Source organism: Chanos chanos, chromosome 5 (assembly GCF_902362185.1).
Source record: "Chanos chanos chromosome 5, fChaCha1.1, whole genome shotgun sequence".
In the NCBI taxonomy this organism is placed as follows: Eukaryota; Metazoa; Chordata; class Actinopteri; order Gonorynchiformes; family Chanidae; genus Chanos; species Chanos chanos.
The window spans coordinates 16,234,479-16,261,090 of record NC_044499.1 but is presented as its reverse complement, the minus strand read 5'-3'; the positions used below and the strand labels follow the sequence as shown (position 1 = coordinate 16,261,090).

The 26,612-nt window shown below is 40.1% G+C and overlaps 3 protein-coding genes across 4 annotated transcripts in view; all 3 read right to left on the bottom strand.

Annotated features, from left to right (window-relative positions):
- The window catches only part of fndc3ba (fibronectin type III domain containing 3Ba), a 98,808-nt gene extending 97,268 nt beyond the window's left edge, over positions 1–1,540 (bottom strand). The window contains exon 1 of the mRNA XM_030776075.1: positions 1,466–1,540. The gene's annotated coding sequence lies outside the window, so the exon portion shown is untranslated. The remainder of the gene's footprint in view (positions 1–1,465) is intronic.
- A 7,462-nt stretch (positions 1,541–9,002) lies between these two features.
- Positions 9,003–10,044, bottom strand: LOC115812220 (transmembrane protein 212-like). The gene is made up of 3 exons (XM_030774703.1): positions 9,886–10,044; positions 9,245–9,568; positions 9,003–9,026 (listed from the first exon to the last, which is right to left on the bottom strand). Exons 1-3 carry the CDS (start codon positions 10,042–10,044, stop codon positions 9,003–9,005), a joined length of 507 nt encoding a protein of 168 aa, XP_030630563.1.
- Positions 10,045–14,208: 4,164 nt separating this feature from the next.
- ppp2r3a (protein phosphatase 2, regulatory subunit B'', alpha) overlaps positions 14,209–26,612 on the bottom strand; it is a 28,911-nt gene continuing 16,507 nt past the window's right edge. The window contains exons 1-13 of one of the 2 annotated variants that reach the window (XM_030773644.1): positions 23,600–23,731; positions 21,512–21,784; positions 20,904–21,007; positions 20,679–20,781; positions 20,372–20,446; positions 19,031–19,117; positions 18,524–18,680; positions 18,325–18,373; positions 17,813–17,902; positions 17,423–17,598; positions 17,063–17,181; positions 16,777–16,883; positions 14,209–16,682 (exon numbers count right to left, since the gene is read on the bottom strand). In XM_030773644.1, coding sequence (XP_030629504.1) covers positions 16,586–16,682; positions 16,777–16,883; positions 17,063–17,181; positions 17,423–17,598; positions 17,813–17,902; positions 18,325–18,373; positions 18,524–18,680; positions 19,031–19,117; positions 20,372–20,446; positions 20,679–20,781; positions 20,904–21,007; positions 21,512–21,784; positions 23,600–23,731 — 1,569 coding nt within the window. In that variant the 3' untranslated portion in view covers positions 14,209–16,585. Of the gene's footprint in view, positions 16,683–16,776; positions 16,884–17,062; positions 17,182–17,422; positions 17,599–17,812; positions 17,903–18,324; positions 18,374–18,523; positions 18,681–19,030; positions 19,118–20,371; positions 20,447–20,678; positions 20,782–20,903; positions 21,008–21,511; positions 21,785–23,599; positions 23,732–26,612 lie in introns of those variants that run through there. The other variant, XM_030773643.1, reaches the window with a different exon arrangement.

The window sequence follows — 26,612 nt, the reverse complement described above, 5'->3', positions numbered from 1 at the left end:
ATCTATCTATCTATCTATCTATCTATCTACCTATCTATCTATCTCTCTGTGTGTGTGTATATTTATGCCTATTGCATATAATCAAATATAACTATAACACGTGGTGTAAAATTCGGATAGCGAAAGCTAATTAATAATTACACGGTGTATATATATTGTTACTTTATAGTCGACTGATAACATTGTTAATAATGGCGTGATGTGCGACAATGTCATCATTTAAAATGTACTCGGTTAAAATGTTGTTTTAACTTAACGTTTAGAAAATGTCCAACATAACACGAACAAACAAAAAAATACAAATAAATTTTTTTAAATAAATCACATATCCCACAACTATTTTGCCTTTTAGTCTGGGAATGTACATATGACGTCATATATTTGGGATCGGATTGCTTTTCTGTCCAATAATGTAGCCTACTGCATTTTCTCCAATGAGCCCTCTGGACCCAGGCAGATATCTTGCCTATGCCCCTAGGTACGTTATCCTGGTGTATTTGGAAGAATTTTTGATGTTGCAGAAAAATAAATAAATAAATAACTCCGTAAGATGTTTATTTTGTCATTTCTATACATTCTTCGCGCGACTTATAATACAAATGCAGCGATGCTAGCTTTACAAAACTTTTCCAAAATGAGAAAATAAATTGGCTAATTCTAAGGCGTGAATTACAAAAGAGCAAAAATTATGCGCCTTGTTCACCTCTGAAAGGCAGCAAAATCAGTCTTCCATCTGAAAAGTGACACGTCGTTCTTTCCAGCTGTAACTTGAAATAGACTCTCTGGAATACTAGGGTATGATGGAGTTTACCACCTCCGGTTCATCCAAACCGTGGCATTCATCAGACAAATCAGGGGAGTACACATCATCACAATAAATCACTTATCTACGTGTTCACTCTTTTTGTAAAACCCGTTAGTAGAGTTGGTATGTTATGTAAACAAAGTATCGGTCCTTACACGTCAGCGTGAACACCTGAAACTGTTCAATCACAGCATCCTCAACACCGCGATCAAAACTATCCAGATCATTAGATCCACAATACCGTTATTCTTTCTTTCACTGACAGATGTTGCACCCCGTTCGGAAACACTGCGCAGCCTTTTTTGTAAGAAGTATTCAGCGCAAAATATTTTCTTTCTCAAAGCCGGATTTCCACCGTGCAGCCAACAATCTCCAAATCGTTAAAAACTCCAACATAACAAAATGACAAGAAAAGACTATATTAATATGCACAGGATAACTGCAGCATTTTCAAAAGTTTACCAAAGTTTAGGTTTCTCCCTTAAGTTGTTTTCGCTTTTCCTCTTGACTTGCCAACCAAGCAAGAATCCCGGAGCCAGTGCGGTCCAAACCGAAAAAAAATCACAAACTTTACTTATAAAATAATCTTTTTGATAAGAGGCCGTCAAGATAAAAGGTGTTCCACGATCTTAAGTTATATAAGATACAACATGTACTCACCTTTCTGCAATAAAATTATCTTCAAAAAATTCCAGCGCTCCACTTTTACCCCAGATACAACTTTGGCAATCCTCAGCTAGTCTGCCTACCACAGTGCAATCAAGGGGGGAGATTCCGCCGCCATGTCAATTATGTCTCAACTCACATGCGAGTCCAAATCCTGCCCACTTTTACCGTAAAATACCGTGTAAACGACCGGTAGCTCCTCTTCGTACCTGCAAATTCAAGTATTGTCTATATTTGTTAAAATGAGAACCTACTTAGCTTATAACAGAGTAATAACGAGGTGATAATGGAGAATTGTTGGTTTCGATGCGATGAGGCGTTCTGAATGTTTCAGGTAAAACACATCGGTGCAGAACCGTAGCCCAGAGTAAATATTTCTCAGTCATAATTCAGGTGTAGTTTATACATCTATTTTTATTACATCCCAAATATTTTTAAAATTGCAGAAATAACATCAGAAGATGAAATACAAACGAATCCTGTAAGAGGATAAAATAAACAATAAATCAAAGACAACTACAAAAATGAATTGGTAATATTTAAGCAGACAAAATGCTTGCACACATAAAAATTGCTCACATTTTACCCATGGAATGAAGAAAGCCGTCATAGCGGTCACTGAGGCGAGAGGTATATCACTCAGATATTGTGAGTGAGATGGGAGCCCCCATTGGACTGGGGGTTATCAGTAAGCGTAGGAGAGCCTAACAAGAACTGTGCTGAGAACCTCAAAATGGTATAATCCATCCACGGTATCTGTGACACCTTGGAAGAGCAATTCTAGTGCAAGGCTTTATTTATTTATCAGACTTTTAATATGTGAAACCTGAATTTCAAAAGGTTTGTCTCTTACCTTTCATATCAGTTAACTGTGGCAGATGAAGAGAAATAATACAGCAAATACCAATTCATCTAAACATGGTGTTTCATCTAAACTTAAGTTGTAATCCACTTTGATCAACAAAATAAGGCAAGCCCTCTGTTGGAGGGCTGAAGAAAATGAACACTTTTGCTTCAAACACACCAGGTTCAGCTCATTAAGGTTTTCTGAATGATAGATTAGGTTGTTTGGTTAACATGCTCAGCATGTTGTATTAATCGATTTGAATCAGGTGAACATGGATCATAACCCTACAGTGATGAGTCATTTGGGGGGAAGGATTCCCAAAGCATCACTGAGTTGTGGTAAAGTACTTGTAAACCTTCTCTTAAATTGTGAATTACTGCTGAAGGAAGACAATGGTCTGTTTTTACTGTGTGAAATCATAAAGCATCAGAGAACAATTTCCTGAAGGCAGCAAATGGAAAGGTTATCATATATGCAAATTGCCAGTTTATAACATAGTAGTCAAAGTGTGTAACTTTCCATTGCAAATCTGAGCGTCATTGTGCCCTATTTGAGCAGTCACACACTCACATGCACGCACGCATGCACACACACACACACACACGCACACACACACGCACGCACACACTCTCACACTAAGGAGTAAAGTCATGTAACCCTGAGCTTTTAGGGAATAATTACTGTTTCCTGTGGTTTGATGTTTTTGACAAGCACAGAGGGCTAACAGCAAGCAATAAGGGGTCAGGCTTGCTCTGGCTGAGCAACCCAAAATAGTTCTGGTTGTGGTTCATTATATTCCAAGGACACTATGTGAGTGTAATGAATGTGTGGTGCTGTGAGTCTGTGCATGTGTTTGTACGTGTATGTGCATGCGTACATGATGTTCATCTGGGTGAGTGTGTGTAGTACACACGTCTATTAGTGTGTGTATGTGTGTGCATGTACATGCGTGTGTATGCATATGTGCGTGTGTGTGCGTGTGTGTGTGTGTGTGTACTTAAAATAGTTTGAAGGGGGAAGTGATGCAATGCACTGCTGTTAAATATCTCTTATCTTCAGATGTGTAAATCTTGCAAATCATCCAAACTATTAGATAAATTAAATGGAGTTTATCACAAACATCTGAACCATTTGTGACACTGCTCATAGCAGTAATTAATGACTTCCTTACTCTGTTTACATCAAGATGCTTGTGAATGAGGTATTTTAAAAACAGTGCCCAACTGAACAAACTCTGTGCCCCTTGTCCCACATTTATCACCAACAAGAGTGGCACTTAGATGAGGAACTCTGAATGTGTCTGCTGCCACCAACAGGGCTGGAACTGTAACATGGCTCATATACAGGTTGCTCCGGCAGTGGTATATGTTTGTATTCTGAGCTTTATTCTACAAGTTTTTGTTTTACATGTTACCTAAAAGGAAAAACCTTAAAACACCAGGTGAAACTACAGCTTGAAAGAAAACTAAAAAAAAATCATCATGACTAAAGAAACTAGAACAAATGTTGTTTTCATTTTAAGATGCCCCTGAAAAGTTATTTGTCCAGATGCCCTTGTAGAGTAAATAGGGTCCAGATGCAATCAGAAAAGAAATGTTTCCCACTTGTCTAACATTATGTGTCCATGAACTAGGACTTACTGCTCTATTTCTTCATTATCTTTACTGATCTATGTCACTGTACTTGGTTTGTATGAACCTGTAATATAATATTCAATAGTGGGAAGTGGAGGACTGTGGGAGGTAAAGATCATTGCCACGCTTAATTTTTTCATCCTTATAGTTTTTGGCAGGACTGTTGACTTCAGCACTGGACCTTTTACAAAAACCATGTGTGTATAGATTTAAAAGGTTTTTTTTTTTCACATAACACGGCTGTTCTTGCCATCAAAACAGAACTTATCTCAGTGCAAAATCATTTACACCCAGCTGAAAGACTTTGATCTCTGATAAGTGGAAAATGACTAGGCTGTGTGATTTCACTGTGGGCATTTTTAACGAGCAACTCTAGGCAGCATGTCCTTGCAGGGAGCTCTGTGTGTGCCTTATTTTTCCTGGACAGCTGCCTGCAGCTCACAACTCAGCACCCTAATTTGATTTCACACTGGAAAATGAATCCCTCTTAATTGTTAAGAGGTTGGGTCATGGTTGCTTACGCAATTTTCAAAAAGTGCCATGCGGTTGATTCCGGAAAAAGTGCTGAGCTACAGAGGGAAAGCTGAGTCTTTGTGTTCGCATTTCTCTCTCCTTGGTTACCACACTCATGTATGTACAGAGCCTGGAGGGCAATGAATCACAGTTCATGTCACACCCCCTGTCTGTACCCAGGCTTGTCTGTGGAAACCAACAATCTTACCAGTGGGATCAATTCTAAGATAACCCAATGATGTTGCACTCCAAGAACCAAGACTGTGATTGCCAAGCCTGAAGTTGCAACAAGGAACCCTATGAGCATAAAGCAGGAGAACCTTGAAATTTTACAGCTCAATGTTGAAGGTTGCCTTCTGCTTGAACTATCACTGCCCCCCCCCCCCCCCCCCCCCCCCCCCACCAGCACTCAATTATTATCTGCATTCAGAAAACTCACATTGCCACAGGGGCAGTTATCCATTTCTCCATTAATGGTTATGACCTCCTCTGTTATTCACCCTGTGCTGAACCTTGGTGCACCACCTACATGTACTCCAAAATGACCACCCTCTACCCTTGCTGAATCTTTAGCCACTGGTAGTTACCACACTGTAAATGTGAAGGAATGTGTGCAAATGCCATTTGGAACCACCGAGTTCTGTTTGCTCTACCTCATCTGTCTTTGTGAGAGACTTCAACCATCAGCTTCCAAACTGAGGCCACGTTGGAGTGGACATACTGGGTGAGGCACTCACTGGTTAGGTATACAGAAATGACTGTGCCTTGAACATTAACAAAATGGACAGTTCACTCAGCCAGGTGACACAGAGACTATGCTCCTGACCTAGGTTGTGCCTCTATAAGGAGTTCTCCACTCCGCCTTGTCTCTGTTGACTTCCCACTTGGCTGACACCATTCTTTTGTCATCAATAATGGCCTATGACGCTAGTGACCACCAGCCCAAGGATTACAAGATCAAACATCTGGAAAACCAACTGGATGAAGTGTGGCAAAAATAGGGACCAGAGTTGAGTCCCACTCTGTAACATCATATTGGCCAAGGAATACCTTTTTCATGCCATCCTAAGAGCCTGTTGCCTAAAGGACGTCAACTCCTGTACATCCCATGGTTTGATAGAGACAGAGTCCCCCTCCCGAAGACGTAAAATTGCAGGGGACCAAGTGATGACAAGCAACCTTACAAACATAGGCCTGCCATAAAAATGAGAAGAGACTTTGGTGGACTTCAGTTTCACTCAGCCCAGGCAGAATGTCTGAAGTCTGATCTTTTGCTTTGGTTCTGCACTAAAAAAACATCCACTTGTTGTCAGCTCACTGTTATACCCAACTAGATCTCCAGCTACTTAGAAGCCACAACAGTGGCAGCTCAGGAAATAAATGTTAGAACAGAAATGTTGATGGAACTAAGGAAACATTAGCAGTTAAGAAAGGAAATCCACTCTTAACTTTTTGTGGTTGCTGTCTTAAACAGACAGCCACAGGGTCTGAAGTGCTGGGAAGCAGCAGAATAGGACTACATCTCTCCAGAGATTTAGTATACTGGGGTCCCTAGGAACTGCCCTGGTTGGCCAAATTCTATGACAAGGCCACGCATCCAAAATCTACAACAGAGGTATGGAGAAAAATTCATTGCCATACCGTAACCTAGAAGAGACCCTAAACACTCAAACAAATAGCACCTAAATAATTGCTGTGCATCACCCTCAAGGTTCTTGAATGGCTTATTCTACAATACAGTCTGACCAAACTGACCAACTGGCGGTGTATAATCTAAACAAAAGCTATGGATACCACTTAGGGAAAAAAAAAACTCGTGGGTGAAGTCTTTTATCAGCACTCTAGAACACATGCATTGACCAAAATCACAATCGCAAATTGATGATAAAGCTGCTGATAGGCTATTATGCCAGGCTATAATTGTAAATTATGGCCTGTCCTAATGCATTCTAAATTATAGTCTCGGTGCAGAGAGATGTGTGATAGATGTAGGTTACTTTATAGTTCGGTAATGCAGATTATTGACAGGCAGGGCATAAGAGGACCCACACCCTCCGGTGCATGCATGTGTGTGTGTTTGAGACAGAGAGAGAGAGAGAGAGAGAGAGAGGAAGAGAAGGTGGAAGGTGGACGAGTAATCACAGCATAGCCTTTTGCACACAATTTGGAGAGCCTGTAATGCAAAGCCTATTGCACACAAACTTTCTGTAAGTTATTTGTAACACTGCTTTGTCACTCTTTGACCCGTCCCACCCAAACCCGTGATATTTTCTAGTAAGCTTACCCGAACCGGCCCGACCCAGGGGTTATGGGTCGACCCGTGCATCACTAATGGCTTCCATTTGGACTGAGGCACGGGAAGCAAGTTTTAGCCCTGATAACCTACACAGGATTTTGCTTTCAGAACAGACTAAGAGCAAGCACTGTATTCTGTGACCTTAATGTAGTCTAGCACAATAGTCACCTGCTGAAACTGTCTCAAGAACCCCAAGCCAGAACCTTACCAGCTGGAGGTTCCATTCATCTTCAGTTCAAAAGTGTTTGGAAGGGGCAAACCGGTGTCATTCCAAATGACACAGAGCTTATATCTACCCTATTCAGCCTCTTGAGAAGTTATCTCGCTGAAACTATGTCTAGAGAAGTTATCCACACTGATGACATTAGCTTAGTTATTCATGCTAAAGCAGCAGATTTAAATCCCTGAATCAGACCTCCCATTACCATCGATGTCTTCAGCCTACTGCCTGCTCCTCTACCATGTAGAGGACTGGGATAGGGGCACCCCATTTTGCTAACTACAATGTATGTTCTGCTTGGAGAAAGAAACGGGACACCATGGATGTTACACATAAATACTTATTTTAGACCCCAGTCCTTTACATTATGCTCTCAAAGAGAGAATGGTTGGTAACCCTCTAGTTCCATACTTGCTAAGGGCCTTAGCTTTTCTTCACAGATGAAGTAGGAGCCTAAGTGCACTATCAAAGTCCTTGTCAGCCAGACATGAAAAACAGTTCTACAGCAGAACAAAGACAACCTTTGGAATTCCTCTTGTCTGAATGTCAAAGGTGTTTCACTATAAACACAGACAAGAAATAGCATGCTCCGTAATTGGAAATGTAAAAGTCAGATCTTTCTCTCTTTCTCTCTCTCTCTCTCTCTCTCTCTCTCTCTCTCTCTCTCTCTCTCTCTCTCTCTCACTCACTCTCTTTCTGTTGATTTTAATGTAAATGTACGTATGCCACATACATACACACACAGACGGAGCAGAGGAAAAGCAGAGTATGATGATAGAACAGCTGAGTATGTGTGGAGGAGTGCCAATAGTTATTCCCAGCTGTCCTACAGCTTCATTTAAGTATGTTGTGTTGGCTAAAGTATCACAGACCAGTGCTCTCTTACCAAGCTACACTTTAGTGGAGTATCTGCAAAGAAGGTAAACCCTGTTTCACTCCTACTACTGTGGCAGGCCAAGGGGTGAAGCCGCTGATCCTCCCCAGACTAAAATCCCCACCCTGAAAAGGTGATCATGTGATCTAGTTATACTGGGAGCAGCGACGGCTCCTCATCTCGGTCTACTACTGTCTACACCACCATATTCACTGAATAGATCAGATGAAGGACTATCAGGTAAACGTATTATTTCATTGGATGAACACTATGATGTGTTTCCATTATTTGTTGGAATATCCAGTAGTGACTCTGGAATGATTGACTGGGTTGAAGATTTGGCCTAATATATGTAAGACTATTACACTCCTTTTTTTTCTTTTCTTAGACTGAATGCTTTCCATTAGATTATGACACAGTCATCACTCTGAAACAGTTATCACACATGTTTGTAGTCAAACCAGAGAGATCTCCTCTAGTATGCCAGAGCAGAAATAGACAGAAATCAATGTTTAATCAAAACTCACATACAAATACGCATACAAATACACATTTGTTTTCACATGCATTTAGAAGAGATTGCATATTTTTTGGCTTTGAGCGCGAGTTTGAAACATTGCACATGTGTATGGACAATTGGGATATTTTTCCAAAAGTGGCTTTTCGAAATCTGGACAAACAAAGAAATATCCAGGGGTATTTGTTTCTGAGTAGCTGTCTTCAGAGTATAATGCATAGGAAAAACTAAATCACAGACAAAGAAAAAACAGAGATAAGGTCCTCCATAGCCTGGAGTTGTGTTGAAATTCATTTGAGTCTAGACTTCCTGTCCAGATTTCTGAAATTGTTTTGAAATGCTTATTTAGTTTTTTCTAGGTTTACTGTATTAAATTATTGGAAATCACAAACAGGTCCACATTAAGAGATAAATTAGTAATGCTTCATTCGACATTTTCCCCCCATGTGCAACATTCCATCTGATTTTTATTCTCTGGTCTTGTGTGGAAATTTAATTGTGAAATCTAACTTTGCCCCATAATTTTTAATAAGAAGTCATATGTCAAATACTTGGCAAGTATATTATCCTAATTCCATTGAAGGATATTGGGAATCTGCTGATCTTACGTTAATTTGAGACAACTGTCTCTTAACTCCCACGCTGTCTGGATCCCTGTGAGAGTAGAGAAGACTTTTATGCATTTAAAACACGTTCATATCCACATCCATACCTATCCATACCCATAGGAAAATCACTGGTTTGTAAATCACTTATTCTTCTTTTTAGAGAAACAAATTGCTACCTATACTTTCATGGTACTGTGACTTTCAGAAATGTTAATGATAGACTTCAGATGGACATGGATATGTTTAAAAGGTAAACACACTTACATTTACAAGTCCAGAACGTAGCATTCTTTGGGTTAGCAAGATAATGATGATGAGAGACAGGACAAAGGTAACCAAACTTGTGACGAGATCAAGTGTTTGTAGTGACAAGTGGTACCACTCATAGTGTCTGGGTTCAAGACACAGGCCAGGAAATGACAGATAAGGGTAAGGGTAGCTGACAGCATAGGCAAGGTAACCAGTGCCCACTGCTCCAGAGAAGGTGTAGTAACAGTAGGGACCCAGTAAGATGGACAGCACAGCAATGGTAAATTGGACTGGTGAGGCCACAGTGCACAAAACAGAGAAAATGTAGCTCACCTCCCACTGAAATGCAAACATAAGCACAATAATCATGTATTTACATGAGACGGTGCCTAAACTGTGCCTCAGGAGCACAATGGAGCAAAACTTTGCAGAAATTTGCATTAAAAAAGACAGTGGTTACCATAAATTTTCTTGTTTGGTTTCTGTTTGCCATAACCACAAAAGTGCCAGCCACTGCTGCCTGAAAAAACACATTATTCCAGAAACTGTTCTGTTTTGCTAGTTTAACACCTTGTTCCTCATATTCATACCTGAAAAAACAACAGGAATCATTCTTCACATGTAAGGCAGACAGACTGAGGTTTACAAATACATACCAGGACTCCAGTCCAGATGGGGGCAGAGAATTTGGTCCCCCAGTTTATGTACCAGAGCTTGTTGCTGCCCACGGGGAAGAATGCCAGTATGCCAGATATGACACTAACAAGGCCACTGCTCAACTGACCGAATCCAATACAATCAAATCTACCCACCATGTTTGTTTCTCTCCTTTGCTCTAAATCTCCAGATTGAATAAGCTAGGTATAAGCCTGGAGTCTTTCTTTATTGTCACTCCTCCACAGCAACAGTTTTCAGTGCATGCATATTTGTAAAAATGTGTGCTCACACATCAATGACAAACAGATACATCCATCCACACACACACACACACACACACACACACACACACACACACACAGAGAGGTCACTATGTACACAGGGAGTCCATGATAAGATTAATAGGCTGAGCCCTCTGTGTTTACTGACAAATAGGTGACAAGAGCTGAGGTGGTAGAAGGAAACACCCACAGGGTTCATACATACCACAGTTAACTGATAAAATCCACACAAAACGCAACAGCTTCAGCATCTAATCATTTTCATCTACATCGTTATATATTCAAGTCTCTGTGGGAATCCACAAACTTTTAGTAGAGATGGAATTCCCTCTGTTATGAATATGGTTTTCATTTGTTACTCACAAGTTAAGCTACAGCCATTTCAGGGACAGGATTAGATCCTCCCTGATAAAGTTCAGGCCTCAGGTTTGCACACTGCTCCGTCAATAGATGGCCAAGCTGCTGTCCATGACTTTTAAAGATCTTGGGAAAGGGGCATGGTGAGCTCTAGTGTATCTGCTCCTCACCTCCATTGCTTCAGATCTAGTTGCCTCCAGAACTGTTGTACCACTTAGGACCACTTCTCAGCACAGCCCTCTTGTGCATCTGAGGGCAAAGCCCCAAGGCCCAGAGGAGCCAGAGAGGAAAAGAACAGACCAATCCTGGAATCTTCCGGAAGAGAGCCATTAATCAAGTTCACAATACAAATCCCACTAAGAGGAGCAAACATAGCTGAGAAGCCCAGTAAGTCACTTACTTCTCTATACAAGAAGGAGCTGAAAGATGGCCAGACTAAAACCAGAACTTATAACAGTTTACAAATGTGCCCTGTAAACTAAAGCATGTTGCACTTGAAGTTATTATTTAAATTTATATAAAGTTAATGTTAAAAGCAAATTATTCTAATTATTACTCAAATTTATTTTAAATTTAAATGTCATGTTTATTTTTCATAAGCTAATACATCTAAATAGCAAGATAATGAGTCTTTTTACTATTTTGTCTTTAGCGTTTGTATTAATTTTGAGTGTTGTAACGACCTCACCTCCCCCCTTGTCTGCTTCAGCCACTCAGCGTTCAGCGTTGCCGGTCTACTGATCACCGGTCTGATCACCACTCACCACCTTCACCTGTTTGCACTTTAATTTCATTAAGTTTCCTCCTTGTTTAAACGCCTTAGTTGTGCACATTCTTTGCGAAGTCTACTCTTGGTTTAGAACCACGGACCTTTGTCTGATACTCTTGTGAGACGAACCCAGTTTGAACTAACTTGTGAGACAAACCCAGTTTGAACTAACTTGTGAGATGAACCCCGTTTGTACGGACTTTGTGAGACAGGACCTTGTCGTATTCTCCAGTTCCTTGTTTTCCTCTGCCTTTGTGTTAATAAAATCCTGTGTTGCACACTTGCGTCCTGCTGCAGTTTTGGTTTCATGCCACATTCATTATCAGAATTGCATTGAACAAGTAGACTGTTCAAAATTATTGGCTCAAAACTGTATATCAGGCATGATAATGCTCTTGATGATACTGACATTATGTCATAAGTAAAATTCAGCATTTAAATTACACACTGTGATATAACACAACAATTAGACAGAGCCACATAAGCAAAGTCAGCTATTAATTAATTAATATGTGTGTGTGTGTGTATATATATGTATATATAGTTATTGCCGACGCATGGCTGAATGAGCAATTTCATATTGGTGTTATGTCTTTTGGTAGATTGGTACATCATTGGTTAAAATTAGACTACTGGGCAAAAACTGTAACTGCTCTCAGATATTTAATGGTCTCTGAGACTTTGATCTTAAATATATGGAGATCTCAGTAATAGTTACTGACACATGAGAAATGACACATGAAACAAATGACAAATGACACGACACATTACAGATTCAGCTTAAGATCAGTCTTAATAACTGTTTCATATCACAGAGCACTAGCACATGCCCAGTGAAAATAAGTAGTAGATCACAGGCAAAATATAAATGAATCTGATAGGTCTTGTAATGCTGATGAGCTGAGAAGGAGCTAGACATTTATCTCACTGATAAAATCTCTTGAGTGTTCTTGCAGTTGGTAATTACTGTGTATGTCTGGTTAGAGGCAGGGCAGAGGCAGAAGTCCAGAAATGAATCTATTGCTACACCACACACACATTCATTTCTCCTCACATTACCTTTTGATTTGTGTGGTTTCTGTCTTGCATGCGCACACTACTGACACTTCTCTTACTGCGAAATCAAGTTCCCAACGGTGTGCCCTGAGACTGTCTTTTTACTTTAGCTCCCTGTTCAATCCTGAAGGCATATAAGGCATATAAGGCAAGGGAGGCATATAAGTCCTTTCAGGCTGCAACCACATTGGCTGCATGACCTGATCATGCACTGAATGGGTCACCTGCAGTGCCCACTATTGCCGTTGCTGGAGTTAGGGGTGGGGCCCCAGGTTGTGGTGCAGATGGAGGGGTTGTGATGCTGTTGTGTGCCTCAGAAAACCCTTCTGGAAGGGTTTCAACATGTACATTTACTCACAGGAGAAAAACAAAACAAAGCAATATTTCAATACCTGAAATTATAACAATTTATGAAAATGTTTTAAATGCGTTATCATCTCAGTATTGTTGTTAAAATTGTATAATGTAATTGAATAATTGTATTATATTGTTGTCTAATATATCTCAGACATAATTTCGTCTTGATACAGTTGACATGCTGTCACAAAATCCAATTATTTACAATGATCCAGCATTTTAAGGTTTGAGAAAATGTGTACTCATTAGAAATCCAATTCTGCTCACTTAAAATTTAAGGTCTGCAATATTTTGTGAAAAACTAAGATAATGTTTTATTCATCATTTTTTGTTGTTGTTGTTGTTTTTTTTTTTATTATTGTCGATTCATGGCTGAATGAGCAATTTCATATTGGTGTTACGTCTTTTGGTACATCATTGATTAAAATTAGACAGCTGAGCAAAAACCCTGTAACTGCTCTCAGATATTTACTGGTCTCTGAGACTCTAATTTTTAATATATATCCTATAATAATATATTATTCATAGGATAAATTTGAGAAATTCAAGGCTGTTTTTATCACTTGAGAGCTATTCTGAGTACTAAAATGCTTTGAAAATTACAGGTCTTGGAACTTAATATTTATCTTATCAATTAAGGCGAGGTTTCTTCAGAAAAACTTCCAAGTTTCTTGAGCAATTTAGGTTACTTCAAAGAGCAGTTTGAGTACTTTTGGCCTCCAAGCAAAAAGTAAATATTGGTTTTAGTGACAAGTTCAAAATCGCCTGTTCAAGTTGTTTTTGTCCTTGTATGACTGCAGTTTATCATGAAAATGAATAGATTTGCATCTGCAAGAGGCCACTGTAGAGTATTTCAGTACTTCACAATTTTGCCCACTCCAGCCCTAAATCTAATTTTAAATTTAACAAAAATGAGAATGAGGGTTGATTCGTGAGGTGGACACGACTATCTCTGGAGAGGTAGCATAATTATACATTTAAAGGTCATTCCAATGAAAATGATGAAATTGGGATAAACTTTGCAATGTCATATAAAATTTGTCTACTGAAGTATCAGCTCCAGTGTAATAGTTTGTATCTTTGTTTGCCTTTGCACCCCTTTTGGAAAGTCCAAGCTTTTCCTATGTTACGCTGTATCCTCTTCTCTCCACTAGTTTTAATTGAGCCCCTCCCTGCTCTTATCATGAACTCCACAATCAAATTCAACGCATATTTTGTCAGATGATTCCTTGCAAATCCAACATGTATATGTGAAATCTAGTATCATATTTTACAAATTTGAAATCTAGTATCATATTTTATTTCGTGGGTTTAAACATTGCATTTGAATTTTGTTGAAAGACAAATTACTTACTGCAACAAAATGGAATGCAAAACTTGCACGTATTGAAGGTTCAAAACATTAGTCAAATCTATGAACAAATTCTTTATTTAATTTCAGAATTTTGAAAGAAAAAAAAAGGAAGAGGAAAGAAAAAAAAAAAGTCATGCGAAAATAAGAACCGTGTCATCAGAACACTTGGAGATTGAAGCCTACTCAAGTCATTTCATTGTCTGCAAGCAAGACATTCACCAGATGACAGAAAAGTACACGTGGAAAAATGGATATAAAACAAACGAAAAAAAAAAAGTGTTGCACACTGGCAGGTTTGTTGTTAAACAGCTTCAGTAGCTGCCATTCTAAATCTGTACAAAGAATCAAATCTGCATAGAGCAAGTAGTGTTAGTGGCAAAAGTGACCGTGTTTTCAATATTAATCCTAAATTTAGGCATAGTTATTTTTATTTGTTTTTAGCTTAAGTCTAAAAAGGTATAACACTACAGCAGTTTTTATTGCTCAGAAGGTTGTGTTGACTAAAAAGAGGTGCTACTTACACATTTGTTATCTGATAAATACATCCAGTTGATTGTCATCTTACAGTGAATTCATGTCGAATTCCTTCATTTAAACCCCATCCCCTCAGCTTAATGCACATAATGTAACACTGGCAGTCAAGTTATATTATAATTTAAATTTTCTCCACCACTCAGTGGCAGAGCTGATCACATGGGAAACATACATTACAAAGACATTTACAGTGACTATAGAAAATAAATGTCCTACTGTAAGGTCAAAAATAGCTGGACTACAGTACACAAAGCACTATTTGTCACACGTGACAATGCCTTGAAAAAACTACACACTTCACATATATAAATATGTTACACTAATTACATTGAGCTAAAACATCTATACAGTAAAAAGGTGTTGGGTGTGGGAGGTATGTCCATCCAGAACAGAACGAATCTGAGGAGAGATTGGATGGTTGATGTGGAAACTCATGAATCCGCAGGTGGAAAGGTGTTTGTAGGGATCCAGAGGGACCACACAAGCACTCCCCTTCCACATTCCCACTCAGAGAACCACCACATGTGGATGAGGGCCAAGTGTGTTACAATCTGCATGAGTCTATTGGTATGGTGCTGAGCATATGAACATGAGTAAAGACAGATTTGATTGCTGAGACTGGCAAATCAGAGCCAGAAGAAAATCTTACAGGACACAGAGGAAAATGTGTGGTTGGAGAATTGTATATATGACTGTTATTTGCGGAGCTGTGTGAAGAGTGACTATGTACTGTTCTAACTGAGTTTCGGCTTAGTGCCTTTAGAGATGACTGGTCATTTTAACCTTGTCCTTATTTACATACAGAACTTTGTGCAATAATAATAGCTGATTAATTCATTTAGAACAATTTAAAATATATAGAATATGTTAAGTCATTTTTCACAATGGCTTGAATTTGAATTGACTCTATATATGAGGATCAAAGGGTTTCTGCGCCCATGTCTCATCCTCACACAATCCTGGAAGAGGATGACCTGTTACACAAAGGTCTAATGGCCCGAAAGAGAAATCATTCCTAATGTTATCTTCAAAAAGTTTGTTTAAGGTTGCCCTGCTAAGTTCAAACTCGACACGGGACAGCTTACAGCCGACATCAGTATGGCGTTATGGAAATGTTTAGTGAAGGTTTGAAGTTTGTAATCAAGTTCAGCTCCTCAAAAGGTCACCACAATTTCACAGCACTTCATTCTGCTGCTTAAACAGCCAGTGAATGGCTTTCAGTCTCAACATGCAATATCACTAGGGACCACAAAAAGGCGCTATAAATCTCAAAAAAATTATTTATCCAAACGGTAAGCCACTTAAATGCATGGGCCCATGTGGAAATATGCTCTGTGTATAAGTGAAACTAAACAGACCATTTTTCATTGTCTATTTTACAATACCTAATCCTCCCTCTTCAGATGAAGCTGTACAGAGATTGAGTGAAACTGAGGTGAGGGAACCACTTAATGGCAGTTTTAAGAGCACAACTCAGCATGATCCACTGTTGATTTCTGGTTGTTTTCAAAGTTGAAAATCCTTATGAGATACCTGTCACACCAGTGATATGTGTCTACCTCTTCTTTTATCTTTTTCTTCTTCTAACTCTTCTTCAGAATCTAAGTGAAAATATGGCAGCAATATCAAACATAAAACACGTAAGCTGTCTCAAAACGTCCGCATTATTTTGAACAAGTTTCAAAAAGGATTTGTGGAACCTGCCGGCAGTTAAACATTGTTGGAGTAGTTGTTGCTATTAAGAGTGGAAATTTAATTCAATTTTCATGTTAAGACATATTGCACTTAAAGCCTTTTTGAAAGCGAGAAAACCTTTTGGTTTAGAAACAACTCTATTGCACTCACACACACAGACACACAAAGTGTTCTTTTTGCAATGTAGGAAAAAAAAATTATTCCCTTTAGTGGATGGGGCAGAAAATGGGTAGAGTGGAGTAATGTCCCTCTGTTCCTGCAGGTGTGGAGCAAAATGATGGAAGGGTGGTGGAGTCTCAAGCAGACAAGTCAGAGATGACCAGCTTGTCCATTTTATTTCCCATTTCTGAGGAAACAGTGAGTTCATCTGACTCGTAGTCATCCTCGAAAGACCTGATGAGAAAAGTTGGCGAAATGCATGAGATGCTTTTCTCATCAATTCTGGCAGATCTCTGAAGCACGTAAACAAATTAACATTCAAATTTACCCTTCCTGTAGCTGTTCATTGGCTGTTTCTTCCGCTACCAGGATTTCATACTCCTCTGCAGCGTATTTATCCCAGTCTGAAGGCTCTGGACCATCACTGTCCACATCCTGGAACGCATCAATACACAGCTTGGGTTATAGTGAGCGCATATGTAGGTGGTCCTTAAGAAGCTGATGAAGTGAGATCTGGGTTTAAAATCAGTGGGGCATTTACCGACATGTGCATTTAAAGAATAATTCATTTCTGTTCTATTCTCACTGAGATCTTAAAAGATGAATTATCTGACCTTTTGCACTGCAAATGGATCTCTCTGCTCATGGTCCAGGTATTTTTCCAGGTTGAAGAACGTGTCAAAAAATATGTGTGCCATCCTGCAGCGTTTCAAGTCACGAAGAGTAATTTTACCTGTCAAGAGTTATCATGATCATAAGCAACAGCACGCTAAGGGCAAAAAAACCCCCAGTAGATATCACATGAGTATACAGATACACAGCCAAAATATATACAGCAAAAAAGAACTCTGCTAAAAATCCTGGCTTTGCCTGATTTTAACTGTAAGATGCCAAAAGACCATGCGTGAGTAAAATAGGAGCTTTAGAAGATTTAGAGTGAAATAAGAAGGCTAAAGAGAGATGGTGGCACTCACCTGGGCATTCTGGCTTGACCAGGTCCAGCATTTGACACAGCAAGTCCTGAAAGGGCAGAGGCTCAATGCCCATGCCCTCCATACGCTCACACTGTTCCTCATAGAAGTATTCCAGCTCATACATGGAGAGAACGCCATCTCCATCCAGATCCATGCAGCGGAACCAGTACTCCACACTAAAGAGAGGGGACATGTCAGAGAGCCTGTGAATTTCACACAACCTTTACAAACACAGTAAAATTTATGATGGCTTCAGCTCACCCTGAACCTGTTGGTTTAAAAAGTTTTCTTAGACCAACTCACAGGGCTTCAACACACAAATAACTTAACTTGAACAGATTATTCAGGGAAAGGTGAAACTGGAGCGCCTGTGATTTGGCCATTCATTACCTGGTTGGATTCTTTTTATCCTCTTCAGAGATGAGGAACCATACAAACTCAGCGTAGCTCATCCTCCCTTCTCGCTGCACAGAATTCCCTCTGAGAAACGAGAGAGAGAGAGAGAGAGAGAGAGAGAGAGAGAAAAGGAACTTTTAGTCTTTTAAGTTTCCAATTACTGAACAAAAAAATGAAAACATGGCTCATCTTTTGTAGAAATGTCAAGCCAAAGTCAAGCATAAAGCCTTTAAATAAATACATACATAAAAAGCTAAGGTATTACAAAAGTTTGGGAAGTAATCCAAGGAATGACAAGCATAAAGAAAACCAAAGCCCCAAGAGTGATTAGTCATACAGTAATCTTCAGAAGGGCTTTTTACATCTCCTGTTCATTCAGACATATATATAAAAAAAACATTGCTCAGTTAAACAAACAAAAAATGCTATAATGCATAAAACATTTGAAAGAATACTATATGTACTGCAATGGGGTTGTGAATTTAATTTCAGTACTTGGACTTTACCTTGTGACAGCCCCTGAGAACAGCCTGTCGATAATTCTATTGGATGATGCTGGAAGATAAGACAAGGAAAAACAACATTAAAAACTTATGCAACCAAAAAAAAAATTACACTGTAATTCACAACAATTCATAAAGTAGAAAGAGTAAGGGTACATGTTTCCATGTAATTTCAGCTGAGTTCTTATCATTTTGCACTTACCATGATCGTTGTACCTGGCCAAGTCCTTAGGGTCAATGAAGAGGTCATGGTCAGTGTCCAGCTCCCAGAACTTACAGTAAATGACATAGAAGTGCTCGTAGGAGAAATAGTCTGTGATCTGGTTGATGTCATCCTCCTCCTCCAGGAGGGCAAGAGTCTGAGAGAGAAGAGGCAGAGAAAGAGACCGTAAGTGAGAATGTTAGAAGAGTTTGTTGAGACACAGCAGTGCCAGTTTCTAAAGGTGTAATGAGAAGGCATATGTTTATTTAGTTCATTTAGTTACAAATATTTATCCAATAACCTCTAGCTCGTCTTTCAAATGTGGTAACGGTTCACTTTAAGTCTTCTGATTTTCCTCTTTTTTATCGTTGTTGTTACTACTTCAAGCTTTATCACTGACGTTATGGTATTGTATCATATATAACATTATTCTGCGTGTAAACAGTAAACTAAAGTGAGGGGAGGAATCGGGGGGGGGGGGGGGGGGGGGGGTGTTTGAAGGCAGACCTGTAGGAAGTTGCTTCTTCTCAGCTCTGTCATGGTGATTTTTCCGGTCCAGGAGCGGTTGACTGTGTAGAATATCCGCTGAATCACCTAGGCAACAGTGACAAGCTTGTGAGGAGAGATTTTGAAACATAGGAGCCAGAGTCCCTCTGAGAGGATCTTAGTTTAGTAATACTCTCGAGTTCCATTAAATCTAAAGTTAGAACTAGTCTCCTCTATGTAGCACTGCTATACTTACATAGAAAGAGATAAGTGTCATGGAAAGAGATAAGTTTTTCTGTGGAAAAGTAGATTTCCATTAGTCTGTTCAAGAAACTTTGCCTTGTTTTGACCATATGAATATATATTCCTCCTATTACAAGAAAAGTTTGTGACAGAGTTTTTCAGGATTTCGCTAATAGCATCACTTGTAAAAGCAAGATTGTTTATTTGATGTAATAATGAAATAGCTATAAATCAAACAGACCGACTGAGACAAGTAAGTAAAATAGGTAAGTACACCACTTTTATTAGGACTCTTTGATCAGGACAAGTTCTTCACAAGGCTGTGCAGGCAACTTTAGGCCATGTCTATTACAGGTTTGCACACGTACATTCAAAGTCTGGAGCCCCTTTGAATCTATACAAAGACTACGTGACTCAGAATTAAGGCTCTTGATGTCAGGCTCTCAGAGGGCAGTGTGTGTGTGTGTGTGTGTGTGTGTGTGTGTATGTGTGAGGTCTGTGCCCTCTACATCAGGCTACTGTGCTCTAAAGGGAATCAAAGAAAGAAAATGCCTGAAGTGGTAACAATAGCCCTTGTCTCAGGTTTCATGCAGAAACGGAGCTGGCGTAATGTGGATTAACATGTATTAGTCCCAGAGGAGATGGGTAAAAGGGCGTGATGGTCAAAGCTAGAGGAAGTGCCTAAATATGGGCGTGTACGCGGCCTCAGCCGTCGGACTGCTTAGTGGTATCAGTCTTTCCGTGATGTCAGGCCTACTGACGCCAACTCATTACCCCGCCCCCAGTACCCACTCCAACACGTGTTACAGCTGTCCCCTTACAGAGACGGACAGATGGCATGCCATGCTGTGGGTACTCTCTACCAGTTTAAACTCCTGCACAACTCTGACTTCTGCTTTTTATACACTTTTCAATTAGCTACAGCATATTAGTTCCAAAGATGATGTTCCCGCTACAATCCCACTGCTATCATGTGTAATGATTGATTAAAATTCTATTCATAAATCACTTCTTCAAACTGAAATCGGTTCAGAAATTTGTGGCAGGATTTACTAGCACTCTGCCAGAAATCTTTCATTAGACTGCCAACACAGAGGCTTAGACAGAAAGGTCACTTACTGTTGTGATGTAGCGGGAATGGAATTCTGGGGCATCCTTCAAAAATGTAAGCCCTGGATGAGTGTCCACAATGTCCTGTACATACAGATCATTACCAGATGAGATATACTTACAAGCCTTAGTCTAGCATGACAACTTTAGAAATTCAAAAATGCTTTCAAGCTGCCAATACAATAGTCTGTACTTGTCAGTACAGTTTGCCCCTATGTAGACACTGAAGAACACACTGTTATACCTATCACAGATATGTTTCAGATATGACAGATGATTTAAATGGATGAAAAGCACCTAAGGGTATTGTCTTAACCTGTAATAGAGGGATAAAATCTTCTTGTTCCAGGTAACTGCAGCCAGGCTTGGCTAACAAGTAAACAAACTTGGATGCGTCATCATAGCAGCTGTGCAACAACCTGTGGAGAAAAATTGAGGGAACATATAAAAAAATCAAAGTGACTTAAGACTAGAAACAGCATGCTGAAAAGACTGTTTGTGAAAAGGTATTTGGAGCTGCTGTTGACGTTAGAAAGCTTACTTTCTCCATGTTGCAATGAATGAGTGAACAGACACAAAGCCAGTCCTTTCCCCCCCAGCGCAATTAAACATCGGGGCCTTCCAGTAAAGAGGACACCCACAAGCCTGCAAAGGAAAAAAAAAAAAAGTTTTCACACTTGCACGCTCATAATGGAAAACAGATGATATCAGATATCCTTAAGACCTATTCATTTACCTATACATTAAATTTACATATTGTACGTAACCAATAACTACTATAAAAGAGCTTTAAGGATTATATACCATACAGGTATTTTATAAAAATTCAGGCTTTGAAAATGTAAAAATTCTATGTTCCAGGTAGTGTAGGTAAGAAGAAATTAAACTGATAAGAATGCTTTTCGTGTAATTAATTATATTGGATTTTGTCCCCTTCATTTTCTTTTTCTAATTACCAAGCTGTAGTCACTTTCTGTCATTCCATGGAAGAAATGAAAAATATTTGGCACACTGTAGAATAATCCCACTAGAGAGTTTTGTGATATCGACTGAATGAAGGCCAAAGCCAAGGTTTTGTGAAAACTTAAGGACCACAGCCATGTGAAAGGTTTCCTAGAGACACAACAACATAATTCATTCCATGTGCACCTTTGCAATCTTCCCCATTTCATAAATGTCAGCTTTCTCCTCCTCGAACTCAGTGAAGGCTGCCTCGATTTTGGCAATGGCCTCGTCATAGTTGGCAGCGCAGTTTGGAAACCCTCTGGGGAAGTAGAAGCGTGGAATGTTTATGGAGGCAGGAGGGGGCGTGTCCACCACTTTTTCTGGCGGAGGGGTTGGAGGTCGTGGAGTTGGTGTGGAAGGTGCAGGCGCAGGAGTCAGAGGGGGGGTTCCAGGTTTTTTCTCAGGTTTGTTTTGTATCTGAAGAGAGTAAATGAAAAGTTCTATCTATTATCTCAAAGGTTTATGAATGTGGCATTGCCCTTAATTTAGATATGTGTATTAAGGTTAATATTTGTATTCAGGTTGATCTTTTGCATATGAGACCATTCATAGGGATTACTACCTACTCTCATTCACACATATTGGAAACTGACAGAAATGAAGGATATAACTCTTCTAATTTTCCTCAGTAGCTAGGACATAAGTCAACACCAAGCTCATGAAAGCTCATGAAAGTGATGGTGTATGAGAGGTGTATGTGAGGACAGGATGGAAGTCATAGAGACAGGCATTCAGAAGAACATCAAAAAAAGGCTTGTAACATAAGCAACACAATTCAGTGTAATTCAGTAGTTATACTGCTATCCAGAGCCCTAACACATTCAAGTCCATCTAAATATCGCGATGCCTATATGGGATTTCTGGTTATAGAGAGACAGATAAAATTATCAGAAAACATTTAAACGAATTAAAATACAATACAATTAATGAGAAAAAAGGAGTGAAACAATTACTGTTGAAACGAAAACAAAACAGAAATCCCGAACAGAAACAATATTTTGGTGGTACCAGCTTTTTGCTGAAATGCAGTGAAAGGAGATCTGTAGGAGCCTGAGTGGATGTATACAATCTGAACCTCTGTATCACTATCAGCAACAAGTGCCATACCCATCGCTCCAGGCTATAAGCCTACCTGTCAGTGCCTGAAGCCTAGTGATGATGACTTTGGAGATAAATAGGTTTGTGTGAAGTTTACGAGTTATTTCCAGCTGTACTTGGTACACGGCTCCTGGCTTACTGAGCTATTCCATTCCACTATCATATTCATAAGAATGGGCTACAGTGGATTACAGGCAAAGCCATAGGTTGCAGCACCAGCTTTCCTAAAGATGCACTGACAAGAGCTCCTCTGCACAAATGAGGGAGGCCTTCCTGACAGGTTATCCCATAATAACTTACAGATAGAGTGTCTTTATTTGAGGGGGTGGGTTATTTTTGTTCTTCTGAGTGTATTTCTTAGCGATATCCCACATAGCAAAGCACTTGTCAGCAGGGGAATTTTCAACTGGCCCTGTTAAAGGTTTATCCATGGTGACAATCATAGTACACTCTCTCTCTCTGTCTCCCTTTGGCTTTGACAGCCAGAGTTGGGAACACAATGTGCCATTTTAATCTTACACATTGCATGCATACGGCCTAATTTACACACTGGACGCCTCAGGTCACTGACAGCACTCATGAAAGAGTACTAAAGTCTGACTTCAAACACATTCTCCCACCAAAGCAGTGGCAGCTCCAGCCGAAGGTTCAACATTCCTCAGTCATGTATATAGCACACACAGAGTATTACGTGCTCCGCGGTTTTGATGCTATATTCTCAAGATTTTACCGTCCTACTCCTCAAGCTCTATGGCATATTCTAGATGTTTGTGAAATGGGTGGCAGCACCGAGCCTCTGTAGAATTTTGGCCTAAGGACAAAGTGAGCTAGCATACAGTATGTATTGAACAGAACAGCTGTGGCAGTGAACCCCCCCCCCCCCCCCCCAGTGAACCTCAACCACCCCCCCCCCCCAACCGACCACCCCCACCAGCTCTCTATACTTCTGTACGCAACATTCATTCTGACACTGTATTCCTGTCCCCCCCAACCCAGCACCCCTCCCCCTTACACCACTATTAATAGACTTGTTGGTATCTGACTGTGAATAGTTTGTCTTCCCTGGCATGTGAAACCTAGCCACAAAGCTCTGTAGACCCAGTGAAGCCCCGACTCAAAGCTATGGCTACTGACCTGGGCTTGCTGGAAAGACTTAAGCCTCTTCTTAAATCGTGAAGGGAGGACAAAGTCACATCCTCTGGCTAGAAAAGCCAGCTCCCCACGTAAATCGGGATCCCCCCTCAGCGAGGTCTCCTTGATCATCATAGTTGAAATCAGGCCTCAGAAAACGTCAGTAAGCAGAAAAGAGAACACGAGTGTATACGAGATACTCCAACCTTCTCCAACCCTTCCACAAAGAGGCTGCAAGGAACTCCTGTGGTCCTTGTGTAGCCAATGGCCCTCTTTCTTAATCTTCGTTCCTCAATATCTTCTCTCTCTTTCTCATATACACACACACACACACATACAGACGCACACACACAAAACTTGCAAAAAACTCTCACTTGGAGGTTTCTGTCCAGAGAAGTAAACCAGTTATGTCTTGGTGCATAGAAGGATTCCCAGAGTAGTGTCTGCTAGTGAGAAGCCCTGTGTGCTGGAGCATTGTAAAAGAGAGGCCCAGCGGTGAGTCTCCCAGCCGGCTTTCAAAAACTACAAAACAAATCTCAGCTCCACAGCCACTGGCTCCCAGCTCACCGAAACATGACCCACACTGGGGTCTGCCTCCCGGACAAGTCACCACTCTGCCACTGTCCTGACAGGCAGGGGGCTGAACGAAAATGTGGGCAGAGAAGGGGGGTTAGATGTGTCAAATGTCTATGTGTGTGTGTGTGTGTGTGTGTGCCCAAATGTTTAGGGAGCATTGTGGGAAAGGTAGCCCCCTCCTACCTCTCAACAGGGCAGTTAAAGTTAGATGCTGCACAGATGAAGTGCAAATTGCTGGTGATCATGACTTTGTTTACACATGGCCCAGAGAGCAAGAGAGAGGGAGAGAGAGAAACAGAGAGAGAGAGAGAGTGGAGAGAGCATCAGGGAGAGAGACAGAGAGACAGAGAGAGAGAGAAATTGTGGGAGAATGTCAGGAAGAGAGAGAAAGCGAGAGAGAGAGAGAGAGAGAGAGTAAAGAGAGCATCAGGGAGAGAGACAGAGAGACGGAGAGAGAGAGAAATTGTGGGAGAATGTCAGGAAGAGAGAGAAAGCGAGAGAGAGAGAGAGAGAGAGTAAAGAGAGCATCAGGGAGAGAGACAGAGAGACGGAGAGAGAGAGAAATTGTGGGAGAATGTCAGGAAGAGAGAGAAAGCGAGAGAGAGAGAGAGAGAGAGAGAGAATGAAGAGAATGAAGAGATTGAGCAGATCGTCTCACAACTTGGCATAACATTGAGCCAGAAGGTTCACAGGGTGCACTGTGGGGTTGGAGAGAGGAGTCAAAGTGAAATTACACCAACACTGCATCCAGGCTGTAACACAGAGTCCAAACAGGGACATTATAGTGCAGTATTCACAAAGCTGTCTTGTGACAAATCCAATGAAGCCTATGTGCTTTTCCACCCCTGATGCTCAAGTTACAGATTTAGCCACAAACAAGCTGAATGAAAGATCTCCAGCACTGAAGGGTATATATGGGAAGAATGCCGAGAGGCCCCCTGGCTACTTTGTAGTGCTGTCCACAATCTAATTATAATGCTCACAACACTGGCACCTCAACAGGCGAAAGGGCTCTCATTGGTCAAACAACTATCCATCCATAACGAGAGAAGACCTCTAGGAAAGCAGAGCTATCCCTAAAGTGTTAACCTTAGTACCTTAGTTCACTGACTCAGTGGAAGAAAATAGTGAATGGATGTTGTGGCTGTAGTAAACAAGACAACAGGATTGAATCTTTTTCTTATTGAAAACGCCAGAAAAAGTAGTGAAGAGTGGAAAGGCCAGAAATACAACATTTATCCAATATTTGTAATGCGTAATTTGATATGTGTAATGTGTAATTTGAGGCTGAACAGGTAGAGATAATCCAAGAATTAAATTTTACCATGTTGAAGTTCACAAATTTTATCTAGATAAAAAAAAACTGTGGAGAAAGGTAGAGTGACATCTAGTGTCTAAATATACTCATTACCTGATGGCTGAGACTACTAGGATCTTAATGGTGCCAAGTATAACGGAACAACCAATTTTCACAGTGGTTCTACTTTCTTTTCATGTTGTATTTGGATATGAGGCTGATAACTTTCAAACATTATACAAACCAGAAATATGACGGAAGCACATGCTGATGCATAACTAAACTCTCGCACAACACCCTCCTCCCCACACACACACACACACACACACACACACACACACACACACCTCCCCACCTCTGAAACCCCCCACAGTATCACCCTTATAAATAACCCCCCACCACAGAGGAGGCCTCCTGACATTTCAGCTGCACATTGCAATCCCAGAATTCCCTGCCCTGTCTCTGGCAGCTGTTGGGAGAATATCAAACACATCAAGATTCCACATTGGGCAGGGCTGAGGGGACATTAAGAGCCCTATCGTCCGCCAGCCCCCTCTAACTGATCAACCCTTTAGAGGCAAAAAGAAAGTATGCATTGCAAATAGACCGTGTATTTAGCAACATTGTGGTAAATTCCTTCAATTATAATTCAAACAAGTGGTTTGAATTTTGAATTGAGACAAGGAAAAAAAATTAAAAATCATATTTATAAATTAATTTCAAGTACAGTCACTGAACTAAATTCCATTCCATTTGGAATCAGGTCATTCCACTTGGAATCAGGAGTACAGCTCCCACATTTTGAACCAGTTTTGTTATTTGTCTTCTACGTGGTAAATTTAGATTTCTGAAAGTGTTTTTATTTTTACTGAACATTAAATCCGTACCAATCAAAAAGAAGAAAAAAAGTAACCATTAAACATTCTGTGCATTCTAATTTGGGGTTTTTTTTGTTTCTTTTTTTTTTTTAAATCTCTTCATAACGGAATCATTTAATTATCTTTTATCAATTTAACAAAATGAATCAGGGCTTGATTGACTATCTTTATTATTTGGACAGGTCCCTGGACTAATTTCTGAGATTAAATAGTCATTGGTTTCCACTTAGCTACATTAGAGCTTAAGGGAAAAAGAAGTGCAAAT

Coding starts and splice junctions, on each gene's coding strand:
- LOC115812220 (XM_030774703.1), bottom strand. CDS start 10,044: ATGGTGGGTAGATTTGATTGTATTGGATTCGGTCAGTTGAGCAGTGGC. Junction 9,569..9,885: donor CCATCTGGACTGGAGTCCTG/GTATGTATTTGT, acceptor TTTGCATTTCAG/TGGGAGGTGAGCTACATTTT. Junction 9,027..9,244: donor TACGTTCTGGACTTGTAAAT/GTAAGTGTGTTT, acceptor CTACTCTCACAG/GGATCCAGACAGCGTGGGAG.